Source organism: Pavona decussata, unplaced genomic scaffold (assembly GCF_977016875.1).
Source record: "Pavona decussata unplaced genomic scaffold, jaPavDecu1.1 SCAFFOLD_324, whole genome shotgun sequence".
Lineage (NCBI taxonomy): Eukaryota > Metazoa > Cnidaria > Anthozoa > Scleractinia > Agariciidae > Pavona > Pavona decussata.
The window spans coordinates 328,726-347,307 of record NW_028145713.1 but is presented as its reverse complement, the minus strand read 5'-3'; the positions used below and the strand labels follow the sequence as shown (position 1 = coordinate 347,307).

The 18,582-nt window shown below is 39.4% G+C and overlaps 2 protein-coding genes across 5 annotated transcripts in view; both read right to left on the bottom strand.

Moving 5' to 3' along the window:
* Positions 1 to 1,795: 1,795 nt before the first annotated feature.
* On the bottom strand, positions 1,796 to 12,172 carry LOC146453665 (uncharacterized). Of its 3 annotated transcripts, none has more exons than XM_085096299.1 (9): positions 11,978 to 12,172; positions 9,905 to 10,139; positions 8,907 to 9,128; positions 6,921 to 7,103; positions 5,873 to 6,035; positions 4,994 to 5,217; positions 3,550 to 3,768; positions 2,465 to 2,641; positions 1,796 to 2,007 (listed from the first exon to the last, which is right to left on the bottom strand). In XM_085096299.1, the coding sequence occupies exons 1-9, from the start codon at positions 12,025 to 12,027 to the stop codon at positions 1,849 to 1,851; spliced, it is 1,632 nt and encodes a 543-aa protein (XP_084952425.1). In that variant the 5' UTR covers positions 12,028 to 12,172; the 3' UTR covers positions 1,796 to 1,848. The 3 variants fall into 3 exon arrangements, with proteins under 3 accessions (XP_084952425.1, XP_084952424.1, XP_084952426.1); XM_085096298.1 differs by having other exon boundaries at positions 2,465 to 2,724; positions 3,549 to 3,768; positions 11,978 to 12,167; XM_085096300.1 differs by having other exon boundaries at positions 2,465 to 2,724; positions 3,549 to 3,768; positions 9,905 to 10,134; positions 11,978 to 12,105.
* A 2,498-nt stretch (positions 12,173 to 14,670) lies between these two features.
* Positions 14,671 to 18,582, bottom strand: part of LOC146453656 (uncharacterized) — a 114,982-nt gene continuing 111,070 nt past the window's right edge. For both annotated transcript variants that reach the window (XM_085096261.1, XM_085096260.1), the window contains exon 14: positions 14,671 to 16,756. In XM_085096261.1, the coding sequence (XP_084952387.1) occupies positions 16,563 to 16,756 (194 nt within the window). In that variant the 3' untranslated portion in view covers positions 14,671 to 16,562. The remainder of the gene's footprint in view (positions 16,757 to 18,582) is intronic.

Genomic DNA, 18,582 nt, shown 5'->3' with positions numbered 1-18,582 from the left:
AAGCTGTGGAAATCCAAAAAGATTATCGGAGTACCAGGGCAGGTTCAGAGATAATTAAGCAACAATAAATTTAAACAGCTTTCAAGCACATAACAATGTATGGAATTTTTTCCCAGTTGAGGTTGAAGTAGCTCTGAAAAATGCTTGGTTAGCCCTAATTTTCCGTTTGGATTTCAATAGCCCTGGTAAGATCTTTTCCCGAATGGTCGTTAACCGCGCAGAAAAACACTTACGGCCATCGTCCTTAGGAAATTAGAGGTTCTCGTACGTACCATCCCCAGATGCGTAGTAGCAAAAAGAAGCACTGTCTTAAATACAGTCAACTCTCTCATAGCGACCACTTCTCGTAACCGACCACCTTCCGTAAGCGACCACCTTGTAAACAACCGTTTTGTTTCTCAGTTAAATACTATTTCAAGAGCTCTCTCGTAAGTGACCACCACTTAAATTTCTTAAGGGACCGCGACCACTTTTTAGGCCAGAAATTACACATATTCTTTTGTTTTCTGTTTCCGGTAAGCGACCACCCAACATAATCACGTATGATCCCTTATAAATCATTACTCAGAAGTGACAAAAGTTCAATTTTGATGACGCTTCCCCTACTGCTGACAGATAATGACAGTTTACAGACAGAGAAGATGGCTATAATTAGATCTGTAGGTAAACGGGAATTGTTACAGTGATCTGTTCCAAAATGAACCATGAACCATGTTATACAAAGTTTCATAAGAAGAATGAATAAATGTGAAAAAATCAAATAAATAAGTTTCTATTTGTCTAATTTTAGCTGCTAAGCTGCTTATTTAATTTATTAATCAATCCAGTTTTAGGCTTAGTTTGTTGATCTTTCCCGTAAGCGACCACCTCCCGTAAGCGACCACTTTGTCGTGCACCAAGGGTGGTCGCTTACGAGAGAGTTGACTGTATGTAATTTCCTTCCATCTGGTGTAACTGCTTATCAAACAGTTTCCCGTTAACCACCCTTAAATGGGGAAGTATCATGGGGTTTTTGACCTCTTTTGTTAAAAATGGTGAAATAAGACCTTCACTTTGCTACAAAATAATTCTAGAACAACGAGAGGAGAGAAATCAACTCAATTCTTGGCAGGAACAACTCTTACACTGTTCAAATAATATGTGTTTCATATATTTACATTTATTTATTAGTACACTGTTCTAGCGCATTTTGGAAACAAAAATACGAAAACTTGTAAAAGATTAGCCTAACACTTTTCAAGTTTCAATCCATTTTGACCTACTCTGTCTCTGGCCAGAGGCACGAATCTACAGGGTTATTGAACTGGGGTCACAATTTAAAACAAAACTAGACAATTATTTTTTGTCATTTTTTTCTGCTGTCAGACAAACATTTTTGGGTTTTGAAATGACGTCAAATTTTCGTGATACTTCCGCTTTTAAATGTTCTGAACCATAATCGCTGGTATAGTCCAACAAAATGCTCCTAACATCGCGTAAATTTTACTGTAACTAATTCACAAACCTAAAAAGCGTTTTGGTAAATTGGCAGACATGCAGATGGGTTCAGTCCTTCGAACGATTTCTTTTTTCTTTGTTTATTTTTTGCTGTTGTCGGAAAGTAGGTGCTACAGCAGTAAATAGCGAGTATTTGATATATTTACATTTATTTGTCAAAAAGAGTGTTTAACCTAGCCTGGGAACGCAAACAGATTTCCGTCTGTCGCTTCTCTCTGTCATTTTTCTGCGTAGAGAAGCGACGGTCGGAAATACGTCTGCGTTCACAGGCTACGTTTAATCTCAATTACTAAAGAAATTGAATAAATCAGTTGTATTTAATGAATGAATTGAATAAAATTAATAATGGGTTTATCGATCAGTTTTTGTCCTCATTTCTCGAAGTACCAAGCTTTGAACTTTCTTCACAAACCGCAAAAACTCGGGAATCTTTTCAGCAATTACTTCCGGTTCCCAGTCTCCACTGCTGAGCAACTCGTCCCACTCTCTACAGTGCAGATGGAGGTCAGTCTGCAAGGTGACAGAGCAACAGCTAGTTACAATTTTAGCAAGACCGCAAGCTATAGGCCGAGGGCGCATTCTTCTATGACTTTTAAGACTATTTAACAAATAGATTCCATGTTGCTGTGCGTCTGTTCCGGTAATAGATCACAGATGACGAATTGAGCCCACGTATCCGGACGCGAGGGAGCAGCGGAAATCGAGCTTAGTTTTGTAGATACGTGGTGTAACCATCATATAGTGGTTTGAAATGGTTGAAATAGGTGGGTAGCTATAGTTGGCCGTACACGGGCATACAATGCAGTGCGTTGCTATACACTTAGGTGTACATGGGCATACACTACTGTAAATAGGCACACACCCCTAGTTAACAGATGGCTTTGATTACCTAGTGTCACGAAGCTTTATGCCAATTTTCAAGGGAAAATATTGTAAAAAGCGGCCGCAACTGAACTAACCCACATACCGATGTCCTGTTCTCCTCTGTTTTCTCGTCACATTCCCATGAGCTTTCCTCTGAGAGAATGACTGCGAACCCTTGGCTGATTTCGTAGAGATCCCGTTTGGAACATCGATTATGGGTTAAGTGAAAACCCTCTGGTATGGTCATCTCTGGCAAACGGAGCTCAAGGCTGTCTTCATCGGTCAAAACAAATTCAGATAAGTATCTTAACAAGGCTTGTCTTGCTTCTTCTTTCGGTACGTAGTCCGTTACCAGAGCACTATCTATGTTAGGACAAATAGTACATTTAATTTAATTTAGTAATCATTTGAACCTTTAATTCAAAGAGAAGAAGTTAAATTAATTAAATATAATCTTACAACGATTTTACTAAAGGATTGCGTTTCTCAAAAATTCCGTAAACATTTCGGACCCGAAAAATTATTGTACGTGCACAGTGTTTTATAACATTTTTAATATGTTTATAATCTTATAATGTTGAAAGCTGAAACGTTCGAACAAAAACTACTACAACACCAATCTATAGGAAACGGATTTGAATATACTTCACTGGCCACAGAGACTCTTTTGGTGTTTTGAGCAAACGAACCTTCCGGGCATCACCTTCATCCCCCCCCCCCCCCTTCCCCTCCCCTCCCCCCTCCTTCTCTGTGTCATATGTAATGAATACGAAGAAAATTATAATAGAAACTCTTGAACAGAACTTTTGCATGCACTCTTATCCTGTTTTGTTTTAGTTTTTTTTTTTTTCAAAACGAATTTTCGTTCGTTTTGCATTTTGAGTTTAAACATCAGTGACGAACAGCGGCTCTCAGTCTGACCCCCACAGACACATTTTTTGTGAAAGTTGCGCGAAAATCCGTTTATATATAGATGGCTTGCATATGACAGAACCAATATACTAGTTCTTAACTCCCAATAGTCTCCTGTAGCTCAGTGGTAGCGTATCCGAACAAGTAACCGGAAGGTCATAGGTTCGACTCCTGATAGGAGCGCTTGGATTTCCTTTTTCCGAGTTTGTCTGTGTCACTCACTGCATTATATACACCATTCTTATTTCTTTGTCCTTAGCAAATCACTCTGTTACCTGTTCGTCCACGGATGGTGAGTCTGCAATCAAATTCACAACCAGGAAACAAAATGTCCGCCTGAAGATATCTTCTGGATGGTAGAACCAGCCATCCACGGCATCGTGACCGCGTCAATTCATCTTCAAAGTTTACCTCATCCAATATGTTTTTCACGTCACTGAAAGGAATTGGAATGTCCTCCAGCTTTTTGCCGACGTTCTTCTTTGTTACCCACACCTGCGCAACGAGGGAGATTCATTGTTAATGTTTTTAGTTCACCATGTCATAAGAAGCCATTCAAGTACCCTAAACCACTTACCTAGTTATTTATTTTTTTTTTATTTCTCTTTCCCTCCATTCTTTTACTTGCACCGTGAGGCGACAAGTCTAGAAATGGTCGAATTCGTTTTCGTGTCGTTAATTTCCACAGCCACCTCAAGCCGTACGCGTGTGAGTCTTTGTAAAATAGGTGCCGGCACAAGAAAAGCTTTTTTGTTTTGATTGTTTTTTTTTTTTGCCTAAAAAAAAATGATGTATTTTTTGTTGTCTGTTATTTTTTGTCGTCTTTTAGTTTGTGTAAAATATAACGATTTATTGAACCCGCCGCGAATAGCAACAGCTACCTGCGGGTTAAAGTCATCATTTTCTTTATTGTTTGAATTAAGTCTTTCTATTGTTGTTGTTCTGCGCTAATTTTGTTGTTAGTACTTTCCAGTAGTCATAGTTTTCGGAGGCCATTTTTTTCCTTTAAAAATACCAAGTTTTCTTCCGAACGAACTTTGTCACTAAACGATAGCATAAGAGCAACTAATCTTCATGTTACTTTAATGATACTACACCAAGTTTTATCATGCTATCAACTTCGTCCACACTCACATTAATACCTGTTACTGAAACTCCTTCGGGCACTAACAAATAAGACATTTCAAGGCAGCCACACCAAAACAGCTGACAGTGAGTTGGGTTAACATGGTCCATACGTGTATGCAATACAACTTTTAAATAGGACGCACTTTCTCAGAGAAACCGCTACGTAATGCAGACCAAACTGTTTACGTTTGGCTTGTAAACTATTGCCACAGGAAACGCAAAACGAAAAACTAGAAGCGAGCGGCCAAATCATGAGTGGAGCGCAAATAGAGCGATTTTCAATTGAGTGTCGAAATTGATTTCGCGTTTGCTTTGGTTTTGCATTACAACGCTCTGTGATTGGTTGACAAAACTCGCGCCACTTTCTCAGCCAATGGGAATCCAAACCAAAACCAACGGTGTTTATGTCGCACGCGTTTCCCCGCGCTTGGCGCCAGTTTCTTGTACTGGCTTCGAAATCTGATAAGCTCGCTGTATTGTTTACATCTGTTCCGATTGGCCAGAGTATTTACTTTGGTTTTGGTTTACGACACTCAATTAGAAAGCGCTCTAAAAATTGGGCCTGATGAATATCAGTGAAAATCAACCTTACCTTGAATCTTATCTGATGACCACATGGTGTTAAAAATCCTAAGTCGTATCTTGCCACGTAATCTAAATATTCCTCAGGAGTGTTTTCGCAGTCACTTCCTTCCAGAAATGTCTTGTCCAAATTGACTCCTTCTTTGAATGCAGCTCTCCAGTGAAGCCCTTCATTTGACGCTTGGAACATTTCTGTTGCCTGAGCAATGGTCCATTCACCTTCATCAGCTTCCTCTGTAACAAATGATTTTTGAACAAATGATTTTGAACAGTACATTAACTGTAAAGATAGCTAGTTGTATAGTATTAATGATTAGCTCCCTGTTGGCGGGAGGGCCTAGCCCGTTTGAGGAAGATGATCGCTCCTCCTGTCGAGAGTTCTAGCGCCGCACTGGCCACCCTGCTGGTGAAGAAGGCTGCTTGGTCACTGAAACCAAACCCCTGTCAGACCTTAAAATTTGAGTACGAGCGCAACTTTTGAATTTCAATCTAGTCAGTTTCTCGCAGCTCTCTCCTGTTCTTTCCTGTAGCTTACCAGCAGACAAGTAGACTCTAGAAACAAAATTGGTCTGGCAAGTGATCATTATTATCCAAAGCCTGCAAACTGGATTCGAGAAGTGCTAGTGGCTAGTACTCAATTTCTAGCTCTTACTCAACTTTTAAGGCCCCTACCGTTAAGCTCTCCTGAACGTAGCGCTAGTTCAATACAAGGCTGAATTAAAGCAACCTAGATGAAATTTAGAATCAGCTAATACCAAAGCCAAATAGATGTTTTTGTGTGAAGATAAAATGTGTAGATTATTCAAGTGAGACGAGTCTGCCGGTTTTGTGTTACTGATTGCTATAACATTTTTTAAGGTAGATGGAATCGATAGTAATTCAATAATACCTTCGTCAGGTCCTCTGATGATGGCCGTTCCAAAGTGACACCACATGTCAGCTTTGAGGTATTCTTTCGTCCTCGTTTCAAGTTTAATCTTACGGAGCGCTTCCAAAGCGTCATTGACAAGTTTTTCCAGATAGCTTGGATCCTCATCTGGACAGCAAGACTCCTAGTTGCAGGATCGAATAGATAATTCCGATTAAGGGAGAGAGAAAGAGCAAATTAGGGGGTAGCCTTTTCATCCCATGGGGCCGGAGGGGGGAATCTCATATGGAAGGGACGGGGATGCTCGTCGGACATTTGAATTAAACCCCTAAAGAAGACGAACTTGGGCATGGCCCAAACTATTTTGACCGCCTAAAAGAGACCATTTTAAAACACAGACAAATAAAAAATACAGTAACTTTTCACGTGGAACCTTAAACGAGAGCTTCACGGCTAAATGTAATAGCGTTTTACCCAGAATACCCTAAGTGAGACCAAAATCCGACGACGAGCATCCCCGCCCCTTTCATATGAGTACCACCCCCCCCCCCCCCCACCCCCTACCCGCGGGCTTTTCGTATCTTCCAAAAACGTCTATCCAGAGCGTGAGATGAGAATTAATACCTTAATTCCCACGCCTAGCTCTCAGCTGACCTCGTAGCTCAGTTGGTTATAGCGCTGTTGATCTACTCCAGAGGTCGTGGGTTCAAATCCCGCCGAGCTCGGTAAACCAAATGTTCTTCACATGACAAGCAAGCCCGGGGAACTACTAAGACAGTAGTTGTCACGGTACTCAACGAAAATAACTTCATTCGATTTCTATCGCATTACATGGGTGCTACACAGTTCGTGAAGACTTGAATAGGCGTAATATATTGTCGTGTTGTCATATCAATTTACCAACCATCGCATCCACAGAACCCACCCAGCCCCACCCTACCCGTGTACCCAGGTGGTTGTTCCACGGGTGCGAAACACGCCAGTTAGATTTCGGAATTTCTTCCACTGGCCATTTCGTAGGAGGAATCAAAGAACAAACCATTACTGACAAAAGATAGCATTGGCAAACCTGCAGTCCATAATCTTCTGCTGGCTTTAGTCGATACTGTGTAGTTGATCCTGGAAGTACCATCCGATCACCTTGCACTGCTTGCTCCAGCTTGAGTTCACAGTCTGGAGGCAGATTCCAATCATCGATGTAGCAACAGGCTTTATTAAATTCGTTTTGCATACCTCGGAGTCTAGCCCCAGCCTAAAAAAAAAATTATTGAAAAAAAGAAGCTGTCGTGACCATCTTTACCCAACACTTTTACCTCATCTATTTGAAAAGGTGAATTGACTGCCACAACAGTCAAGGATAATGTGAACAATCCAAAAGGAAAGAATTGCTTCCGTAAAACTCAAATGATGTCTCTGTCAATTTTGACAGCCTACCGAAAAACAAAAGTATGGGTGAGACAACTGGCTGTAGTCTCTACAACAAGAATCGACAATAAGAAAATGATTCTTAAGTTGCCTCAGTCTTCAAATGCAGCACTGTTGTTCGACACATCCCTCAATCAAATCATTGCATCTCTGAAGAAGACATTACACTGATAATAACATTATTTAAAGCTAGCACTGAAATCTTTAAGACAAACATCATTCTAAAGAGCAAACGTCTCTTCAGAGAAATTCTCGCTAATGAGGAGAGCACAACTAATTGACGCACAAATGTTTCTTAACCGCTAACTCAACCAATTAATCAATCGATTGATCGATCGATCGACCGATCAGTCAATCATCAATCGATCGATCGATCAATCAATCAATCAGTCAATCAATCAATCAATCAATCAATCAATCAATCAATCAATCAATCAATCAGTCAATCAATCAGTGATCCTTTATCTATACACGATTGGTAATTATAGCATAAAATTATATTTGAGGGTTCGTGTATAGCTAACACTAACTAAAGTTACCAACTTTTACTTTGTTTCAACTGTAGCGCAAAACAACTGTCACATTTGATATTATGTTAATAAAAAATAATAATGTTACATGTTAACCATTTAAATACCAGGTGTGTGCTATTTTTTAATGAATTTTTGGCAATAAATAGTCTGAACCAATTAATTTCTCTCAGGCTAAATTGTCACGTGATGCAAGTGACGGTTGTTGTTTGTTTCGAGCGAGTGCACGAGCACGAATCTGGTAAAATCGTCGCTTTATAAGTGTTTTTTGAGCCATTTTCCTCTGCAGAGGCCCCCCATTCTCGCATCATTAAGCTGGAATGTGGGTAGAGGCAGGCCTCTGAAAGAAAACAGAGGTGAAAGGTGGTGTCACGCTGACTGAGTCTCCAAACATGCTGAGTAGCAGACATGGAGGCCCACGAGTGAAGTTGTCTCTCTGGCCGTTTTGTGGATGTATTCCACGACCTACAAAAGCAATTTGGGCGAGTTTGGAGAAGTAAAAGATTCAACGGGTCCGAAATTTTGCTGGTAGACTAAAACAAAGACTAAAACAATAAACTATGAAGGGCAGGAGAAAGAGCAGGAGTTCTACGCTCGAGCTATGGCTGAAGTACCCAGAATTCTTTTAGGGCGTGAACGAGGCAACGTGAGATACGCAAGACTGGGTCTGATAAAATGGCTGAAGTATAGCCCTCGGAAAGCGTTGAGAGGAAAACGTCAAGTCAGATACCAAGGTCTGACCTTGAGGTTTGCTGTAAATATAGAGTTTTTATTCTTGAACAATTTGTTTGGATTAAAAATTGACGATAAAAAAGAGTAATTTTTGGTGTTGTTATTTGGCCGAAAAATTGACATTTGGGCTTTGTTGCCAAACGAACGGTGATATGCAGCGAAAATTGGGAGGTGTAGTCGGTTTGCTGGGTGTGATGATGGCAATATACATCAGCAGGTGCCATTCACACATTACCATGACGTTGTAGCTTAAGTTAAACAAGAAGCAATGCATAGAAGCAAGAGCGGTATATGCGCATATATGCGTCGTTGGAATGCAAAGGGTTAAGAATACAACAAACTTAGAAACCATATTGATGTATACTTACAATAATAATTTTAATAACCACTTTTGCCTGTTGCCTCTGCTTCTCTGTTCCACTGGCTATGTACACCTCGCCTTGTTTGCGAACCACCTTTGCTCCTGTCTGAGTGCTTATATTTCTGAGATTATCGCCCCCTTTCCCCATCACCAAGCCTTTGTATTCATCTGCTATCTCAATCAGCTCGCCGAGTGGAGGTCTCTCGCTAGTCCTGCTCTGGATTTCCTGCTGTAAAATTTTACAACAGTCATGGTAAGCAATTTGATTAAAGGGGAAGTGTGATGGGTTTTTTTAGCTCTTCTAATTATTACCTTCACTTAGCTAAAAAATAATTCTAGAACAACGAGAGGAAAGAAATCAATTCATTTCGTGAAAGGAACAACTCGTGATCTGTTCCGCGCATTTTGGAAACAATAATGCGAGAACTTGAAACACATTAGCCTAATATTTTTCAAGTTTCAATCCATTCGGACCTTCTTTGTCTTTGGCCGAAAGTTTTATTGCACTTGGGTGATAATTTATAACAAAAGTAGACAATTATTGCTTTGTTTCTGTTGACGGACAAACATTTTTGATTTTTGAAATGACATCAAATTCGCGTGATGCCTTCTCCTTTTTCTACTGCGCATACGTTCTGCGCATCTCGAAATGGACCGAGAAACTCTGATTTCTTGAGGACGGTGCCTATTATAATTCAAAGCTTTTTTGGGTGGCTTATGACGATGCGGGAAAAGAAGATCTTAGCAAGGCCGGCTGATGGAATCCTAAAAGAAAGTGGCCAGTGGTAAGCACGCATTGTTCAGATAAAATTAAGCTTCAATTTGAAAACAAAAATGCCATACACTGTTATGAATCATTATTGCTTTAATCGTCTCTGAAAAGATTCCTGTAGATGGTAACCAAAGCAAAGCGAAGACATGCAATCACCATGCATACAACGGAAAAAAAATACAAGGAACAAAGTTGTAAGTTCAGGATTGATTTCATTTTTCTTTACAACTCACCACTTTTCCTGAAATAAGCCTCTTGGCGCATGCACGTTGCTCGGCATTACCGCTGACTGTAAACCAACCTTCGTCTTTCCTCGGCGAACTGATTGACGCTCCTGAAGACTTCATAATTTCTTTTATCAAACATCCTCCCTTTCCGATTACGTACCCCTTCAAATCCCTAGATACCTCTACGCGCTCACACTCCAATGGTCCTTTAGGTTGTTTCTTGAGACGGTTATTAGCTGACCTTCAAAAGACAAAGAAAATTGTTTGCTAGGTTTCTCGTCAAGGTATTAAAGTCACCCCTACTGAGACCAGAAGCGGATCCAAAAAGTTCAGAAAGAGGGGGACGAAGACTTGTGGAGAGAGCTCATGACCACCCCCTCATTTTATCATACAAGAAAAAAAGGGGCTCGCCCCCTCCCTCCCTCCCCCTTAATCCGTCCCTGGAGACAGTTAAGGCCGGTACCTGAGTAAATGCATTGCTCCCCCTTTCCCTCAATATTAGCAACATTGGGGGAAGGCGAAGAGAAGTGTTCCAACAAATATGACTAAGGCAGCACAAAGTATACAGAATAACTAACAAGGAAATTTGTTCCGCGCTGGGAAAACAAAATCAATAATTTTCCGACGTTTTTGCCAATTTGGCCACAACTTCAGAAATTCTTCACCATGCTTACGACCTGTTACGTCAGACTGTTTCCTGCGGGCTGTGAACATTTTTTATTGTTTTTTTTTTTTTTTATTGAAGTTGCAATATCACCCACTAGAGTCACAATGACCAAATATAATGTTTTTGTACGCAATGCGTTCCTATCAGTTGCTTGAGATTTGGCAAAGCATGTGAACATGATGGAATACATTACAAGGAAGGTTACTCTTTGTCAAGAAAACAGAACAACTAATTAACTAAATTTGTTACCAGTTGATTCCTCAATGTTGTGTTGGGGTGTTCACGTGGGCTGTGATCATGGATATTTCTTGTTAAAATTGAAATTAAATTGGAGTTTAATCATGGTCTAAAATACTAAACATGACTAAAATGCTCTCAAAAGTATACTTTTCATGACCAGGACTACTCCAAATAGATGACGTTATCGTTGTAAACTGCGTACAGTGTATCTCTAGAGAATTAGTTCGACCTCAAAACAAACAAAACAAAGAAAGTCTGTCGAGTTGGCGAAACCAACGAGCTGTAAACAGCGAAGCGAAAATTCGACCAAGAACAAATTTCTTTAACTTGAACGAGCACAATGAAATTAAACTTTATCAATAGCAATAGTTACATTAATCCATGCATAATCCATGTTTTTCATTGATGCGTGGGCTATCAATAAAAAAAAGCTTAAACTTTTATAGCTCTGAGTACATGTATGAGTTATTGGAATATAATTTATTCACAAAATTGACATTTATTTAGATTAATTGATGCGTTCTATCTACATCACGCAATGTTGTCACGCGATTTATTTCTGGGCGCTTACTGCATATGTTTTGTTTTCCAAAATGGAGCCCCAAATGTACTTCAGTGCTGCTAATTAAACAAATATTACGCGTGTAATTTTCTGTCGCTCGAACACAGTGGACTTAGTGGCCAAATTTTAACTATTAAACAACTATAAGACAATTCATTTCAAACTTCCGCCTAGGCATAATTTTATTCGTTTGTGAATGAAAAATGACAACTGTGAAACCAGCTGACGAGTCAAATGTAAATGTACTGCGCTGCTCTTTGTTGTTAAATACTTCCATGCAGCTTGAATTTTAACACCTGAATGATTGGCAAGATATAAAAAGGGTAGAGATTTGGTATATCTTCGAGAATCACTTGTGATCGATTGAATCGGCCAGAAGTCGCATTCGGTTAAATCATATCCTAGCAGTTCGTAGGATGGTTGTTACATAAACCTATATAAGCTCCTGTAACTCAGTGGTAGAGCATCTGAACTAGCGATTGGAAAGTCATAGCCACGATTCCTGTTGGGAGAACTCGGATTTTCTTTTTCCGAGTTTGCCTGTGTCACTGACTGAAAAAATACATCGACCATACATAACCATCAGTTAGAATGGAATTGTAAGTCTTACCGTTCCCTTCCGCCGTTCGATCGCCGTCGATCGAAGCCACGACTGCCCATGCTTTGGTGCAGTCGGGTGTACTCCTCGATCTTCACCTGGATGAAACGCTTAAGTTGACATCACTACAGTTTCGCGTGTAAAATGTCTCAGTACAAACATTCGACAAACATCAGAACCGGAAGAACTTCCGTGATGTAACTCGGTCGTTACCAGTCCACTCTCGCCAATCGTTCTCCATAGAGCCTTCGTTTGTTTTCGTCTGCGGTTAAACACCACGGAAATCTGCCAACACTAATGCTGTAAACGGGCCAAAAAGGTAATGTGAAAAAGGACTTTTGCGAAGTTTAAAGGGGCACTGTCACGAGGATTTGCTGTCTTTTAGTCAAAACTGGTATATATTTGACAAAGGAACTTCTCTAACACTAAAAACTACCCTTACAGTGCTGGTTTTAAAATGTTAGGCGATTTCGCAGAGGAAGAACAAACTGCAACGTTATCTTTTCTTTAACGATTTCTTTAAAATAAAATTGGGGAACGAGAAAAAAATTGCCTTTTTTTTTTTCAAGTTGCAATCCATTTTCATCCTGGCCACCCTCAGCTACAGATAATTAATACTATTTTATGTTCCCTAGTGGGGTTGTTAACAAAACGTATTGCCCGACTGTTAACTATTTTCACGAATTTGCGACCAGAAAGGAGTGAACATAGGGAGATAGAGTGGGATAGGGTGGCTATAATAGAGTGCGATTGATGCGCTAGGTGAGATATCGATTGTGCAAAGGAAGGAATAATTAAAATAATGGAAGAGCGAATGAGATAATGGTTTTGTGGGTGCGTTTATGAAGTGAGGAGTGAGTTCATAAGCGCACACTCAGAAGACTGATTCCGCCCAACCAGCCGGGTGACGTCAACAAATTAAGTGGGAAGGAAGCAATACAAACTTATTGTGTAAATAACTTAAAAGTAAAAAGGGAATAATAAAAAGGGAATAAATAAAGTGACTTCAACTCGAAAGAAAATGACAACACAAATTTTATAAAATTTGGTATTAGCTCCGCTACTGAATAATTATTTTCGCAAAAGAATTAGAAAGTGTATTTACAGCATATTAAGAATTTGGAATCAAATACTTGATAAAGGATTACCAGCAAATCGACAAGAAACTACTTTCGGTTCAGTCTTCAATTCTTAGGGTCGTTGCCGACCTCCATACAACGATGTGTTGCAGTCATTAAAATTTGTGTTAAGCATTAAATAAATAATTTCTCGTCAATCGCTTTCCGCTTCTGATTGGACCCTTCACAAGGACACAGTATTCTGTTGGATTCCTATGAAGGTTGAAAGATCATACGCTGATTATTCCTGTAACGGTATACAGCCTCAACTTCAATCTTATTGATGGTGTCATGGCGACCATGTTGCTGAACAGGAACAATGACATTTTTCTCCTCTGGGAGTTACCTGCCATTTTTATGCAAACTTTGCGAACAAATTTTCTTTTGTTCTGTCTGCCAACATGGCGGCGATCCAAACCACCTATTGTCATTGTTTTAATTCTTTCACTAAAAACCTTTAATCACTAAAGTTATATGTATTAACTCAAGAGAAAATGAGGGAACACTAATCTGCTATCATTCAAATGAAAACTATTGGGGAGCCCTTTGCTATATCACCAATAGGTGTCGATATTTTTACGAAATTAATTTCAAAATTACTTCCCGTTGAAAAGGTGTGTCTGGCCGAAAAGGTTATGAGGAAATGAAGAATTAAATAAAAAGTAAAGATACCTTTATTAAAAGAGGGTTACTTATTCCGTATTTACATCTATAATGCAGTGGAGCCTCGATTAAACGAAGTCGCTGGGGACCGGCCAAATTTGTTCGTTAAATGGAGGGCTCGCTCTTTCGCACTTGACTTGTTAAAGGATTTGTTGACTCTTGATGTGTTCAGCGTTTATCTTCTGTCGCGTGTTGACACTGTAATTCGTTATATCGAGGTAGATTTTACGTTTGGGCTTCCGGATTATGTTCGTTATATCGAAGATTTCGTTATATCGAGGTTCGTGATATCGAGGTTCTAGTCCATACATTTTACTGTAACTTTGGCCGGGACATAAAATATCGTTCGTTATATCGAGGACTTCGTTAAATAGGGGTTCGTTAAATCGAGGTTCCACTGTAAAAACTTATATCACTAGAGGCTCTACAATTAAAAAAAAAAGCAGTAATGACAAAATAGAGTAACTTAAGGTAAAATAACATTGTTGCTCTAAAACACTATAAATTACGGTTACAAACTATACATCCACAGTAATAAAATGTCTTTTTTGTACATTCCAATTTTATAGACGGCAGTGTGAAGTGGTCACTTTGCCTTGTCTTTCTACTTAACAATTAGATTATGAGCTCGAGATTTCTATCGCGTGATAGCTGATGAGGGCGCAGCCCGAATCAGCTATCATGCATAGAAATCGAGAGCGAATAATCTAATTGTTTTAGTATAAATCTACTAGTCTTTCAAAACTAAACAAGTAAATTATCTATATCCTCATCGCAGACAGAGCCCAGACACTTCGAAAACGCGAGGAAGCGGTCGCCATTTTTTTGAAAAGCGCTACTCACTATCTATCACAGAATAGATAGCGAGTAGCGTAGCCAATCAGAGAACGGCATTCGTGATAGAACACTAGTAGATTTATACTAATTAAATATAGATCAAATGCTAAGGCAAGCTATCAAAAGTGAGTGTCTACAGTATTTGACGACTAATTTAATCCCGCTGTTTCCATTTTTTGTCTTTTTTTGTTTTGTCTGTTTGTTTGCTTTTTTATTTAGTTATTTATTTTTTTGAAATCTCGTAGCCAAGTCTCATTGCTCTAAAATCAACGTCCAACGTGCAAATTTGCTAGCAGCAGAACCTGCAAGAAACGATTGCTTACGAGGTAGTCCAGATCCCCTTTGGAGCTTTTTTTACCTCATTTTTTTTAAATTTACAATACTACATTACTTACCATACTACATTATTTACCATACTATAGCTACGTTACTTACAACACTACATTACTTACAATACTACCGTACTTAAAATACTACATTACTTACAATACTAACATTTCCCTTCTTCCTCCCATTCTATTATTAGCCTTGTTTTCTGAAACTAATGACATTAATGGCCTCTTGCTTATACCAGTATTGTTCAATTCCTTTCGACACCTCAGCTGATTTGAATCTAAAATCGATTCTTCAACAAGAAACAACAACATCAAAAAATGAATAGAAAACAAAGTCTTGAAATTGGATGAAAAGGTATCACTCAATTGTTGATGTCTAACTAAAAAAAGAATGTGGCCTTTCGAAAGCACTCACCGCAGAGTCCGTATTGTCTTAAAACGTTATTGGAGAAGAAGGTTGAAAAAACGAGGCGAGGCCGAGTTTTTTTTAAACGACTTCGAGGTTTTTGGATATCTGATGAAACACACTTTCGAGTGTTTGATATGGCTTCTCAAATGATCAATAATTCTTGGAGAAAATCTGAAGGCTAAAGTTGGCAAAATTTAATGGTAATTAGGAACACATGCATATCCAAACCACGGTCACAGTATTGATTTCCTTTGTTTTCTCTTGGTGAATTATTGATGACTTTGAGAAGTTTCTTTACAACATGTTGAGGTAAAACACACCGCATTGTAAAGACAAACAGAGATGTGATATGAAATGGACGAGGGATTTGAACGCTGGAGAAATAGAGAACGAAAGATAGCAGTCGCTTTTTCTAGGGCACTGGGGAGGAACGTCCAAGGTTTTAGAGTAAGTTTTTAGAATGGTACGGTGTGGACTTGTGAAATTAATGGCGGCAAAGAATATATTTAATAATGTCTTTCCAAAAATGTAAGTCATTTAATTTGCGTATGACCAAAGATGATTTACTCGGCAAAGTTTGAGGGAAAACCTTTTTTCCGAACCGAAACGCAGTAGAACGTACTTGGAGAAAGTGCCACTTAAAACTCATTATAGCCTTGTGCAAGTAACATAATTTTCACTAATGGAAACGACAAATATGCAGAACGAAACAGGGTTTTCAACGTGACACTGTGTTTGTATCTACTGACCAGGGCCTAGTTGTTCAAAGCCCGATAAGGCTAGTCCTTGTTTAACTTTGTTTCAGGTTTAATTATGTACCAACCAATCATAGATTATTGACAAAGACTTTTGTCCATCAGTTTTGATTTAGACTTCTCTTTAGTATTATCTCAAAGATAGGAGCGAGATGAAAACCACGGTTAACTTTTACTCATGGATTAGCGTTAATCGGCTTTCGAACAACCGTGTCCAGCTCATGTCCGTATTTATGACTACGAAGCACTATTCTACAAAGCCGAGCCGATGAACACCTTGCTTTGTGCAAAGGGCCATTTGGCTTTACCTATAACGCCGTGAAGTGCCAAGACACCCTTCCGTGCAACTTTTCTCGCAACAAAAAGGGTGAAACAAGTAGTGAAAAAGAACTACTATTGTAAAATAGCCCGCAGGGATAAATCTCAATAACCTTTGCTGCCACGATCGTTGAGAAAAGTTCACCCAACGATATCAAATTGTCACATTTCATCAGCCAATACGGGTAACTCACACTCGTTTAAGACATCATAGAGGTCTCCAACAGTTAGGCGACCTTGTTTTGCGATATAAGATAATACAGCATCAGCAGGATTCAGAGTGCGCTTGTCAAGGAAACGAATCTCGCGTGAATTCAAACCCAGTTTCTCAGCAACCAGCTTCCAGTCATCTCCCCCTACAATACAAACACACGCATAAGCCTAAGGTGGAGCTGAGTTTTTTTTTTTCTTCCTCCTTTTATTTTTTAGTCATTCTTTCGTTTCTTTTGTTCTTTAAGGATAGTTGAAAGGGCAGCGGGAAACAGGGTTGGTGCAGTGCTTAGACCATCCACAGTGGTTCCCATCAGTTTGACCTGGGACTCCGACTCAGTGTTACGACGAATGTTTTAGATGTTGATTTTGCCTAATTCTGGGTTTTTTCTTCGGGTCCTCTTAATTTCCTCTCCCCTTAAAAACGTACATCATTGAATTCTATGGGACAAAAGATCACTTGGTACTGTATTTCATTTCACCCAAAAACGAATTTAGTGAAGTGTTCGCCTGCTCGCTAAAGTGAGCAGAAATCCCGTAAAATGAACACGCTTATGGAGTGTAAGTCAGCAACACTTGAAGAGTTGAAACGTGTAACGTTCTCCTGTACGTCTGTAAAGAAACGTGTGCATATTCACTTTCTTAATTGTAGTTTAGCAGACTTCAAGAGAAACAAACACTGGAGTCAGTTCTCTTGAGCATCGTAGCGTAATGACAAGTTTCCCTTCATTCAGTCCTCGCCCTTTGCAAGTTTAAAAGCTTAATTAAAAGCCTAACTACAACTCTCACTGGTCAGATGGAGGAGAATAAATGTGGCTACAACCATTGTACATTGCAAGGGCCAGTCGGCGGGCGGGAGGTCATTTATCTACCAATGCTTGCTGATTTCTTGCCAGTCCAGATGTTGTTATGGAATGCCACGTAATGGCCAGACTGCAAGGCGGCGTTTTACATCTTTGATTTGCCTTCCTCACGCTTAACTAGTTTCAAGTTTCATTGCGATACTGTACTTAAAGATGATAAGCCTTCTAACTCCCGTACGTGAAAGAGTGGAAATGCAACTACCGATTCACCGTCGACAACGACAATTTTAATAATCTTTACTCCACAATTTCAAAATGTACTTTCTCGTGAAAATCTCGGCTGAGAATTATCACGAAGGCTATTTTCCATATGATTATGCTTTGCAATTCTTGGTTTTCACGTGACGTCACCAAATTCTAGAATTCAAAACTGGGAGGCCTACAAAATTTTTGCCTTCATTCAAGGAAAAATTACCTAAAAATATGTATGTTCACAATTTCTTAGTTCGATGTCGTGCTTCCTTTTGAAAATAGCACAGTTTCAATTTCCGAGTTTCCATCGTGTGTGACATCAGGAGGACGGCCGTGACAGAGCTTTTCCGTATCTTAAAAATGACTCTTCGGGTGATTTTCAGCATTCTAAAGAATTTAAGTTTGAGGAGAAATATTTATCTAAACATTCGAAAATTCACAAGGGCAAACAAACATCTTTTCTGGCAAAAGTGAACTCCAGATGTTTTTTCCTATTTCCGGCCGCCATGTTTGTGCCCCTCAGAGGGACACAAACATGGCGTCTCCATACTAAGCTCTATAAATTTATGTGGAACATTTTGTCAAATAACTCGAGTACGGAATGCCGCACAGACCTGACACTTGGACAGATGCCTTATTTATTTATCCTCTATACCATGTCAATTTCTTGACTTCATTCGTGGAATGGTTTCGATTTTTTTTTTTTTATGGCGTGACAGTGAAAACCGAGAATAAAAACTGCCCGGAAAGATTATTTGACAACCGAAGGTTCTTGCGCTCTGCTCTTTAGAACTGCAGTGTTCTGGCCAAATGCCAGCCAAATATATTCATGATCGTTGATCAGGTTTGACATTGGCGTTTGACCTGGAACTTTTAGAAGTTGGGACAGGTTTTTGGAAACGCGTTGTATAATAAGC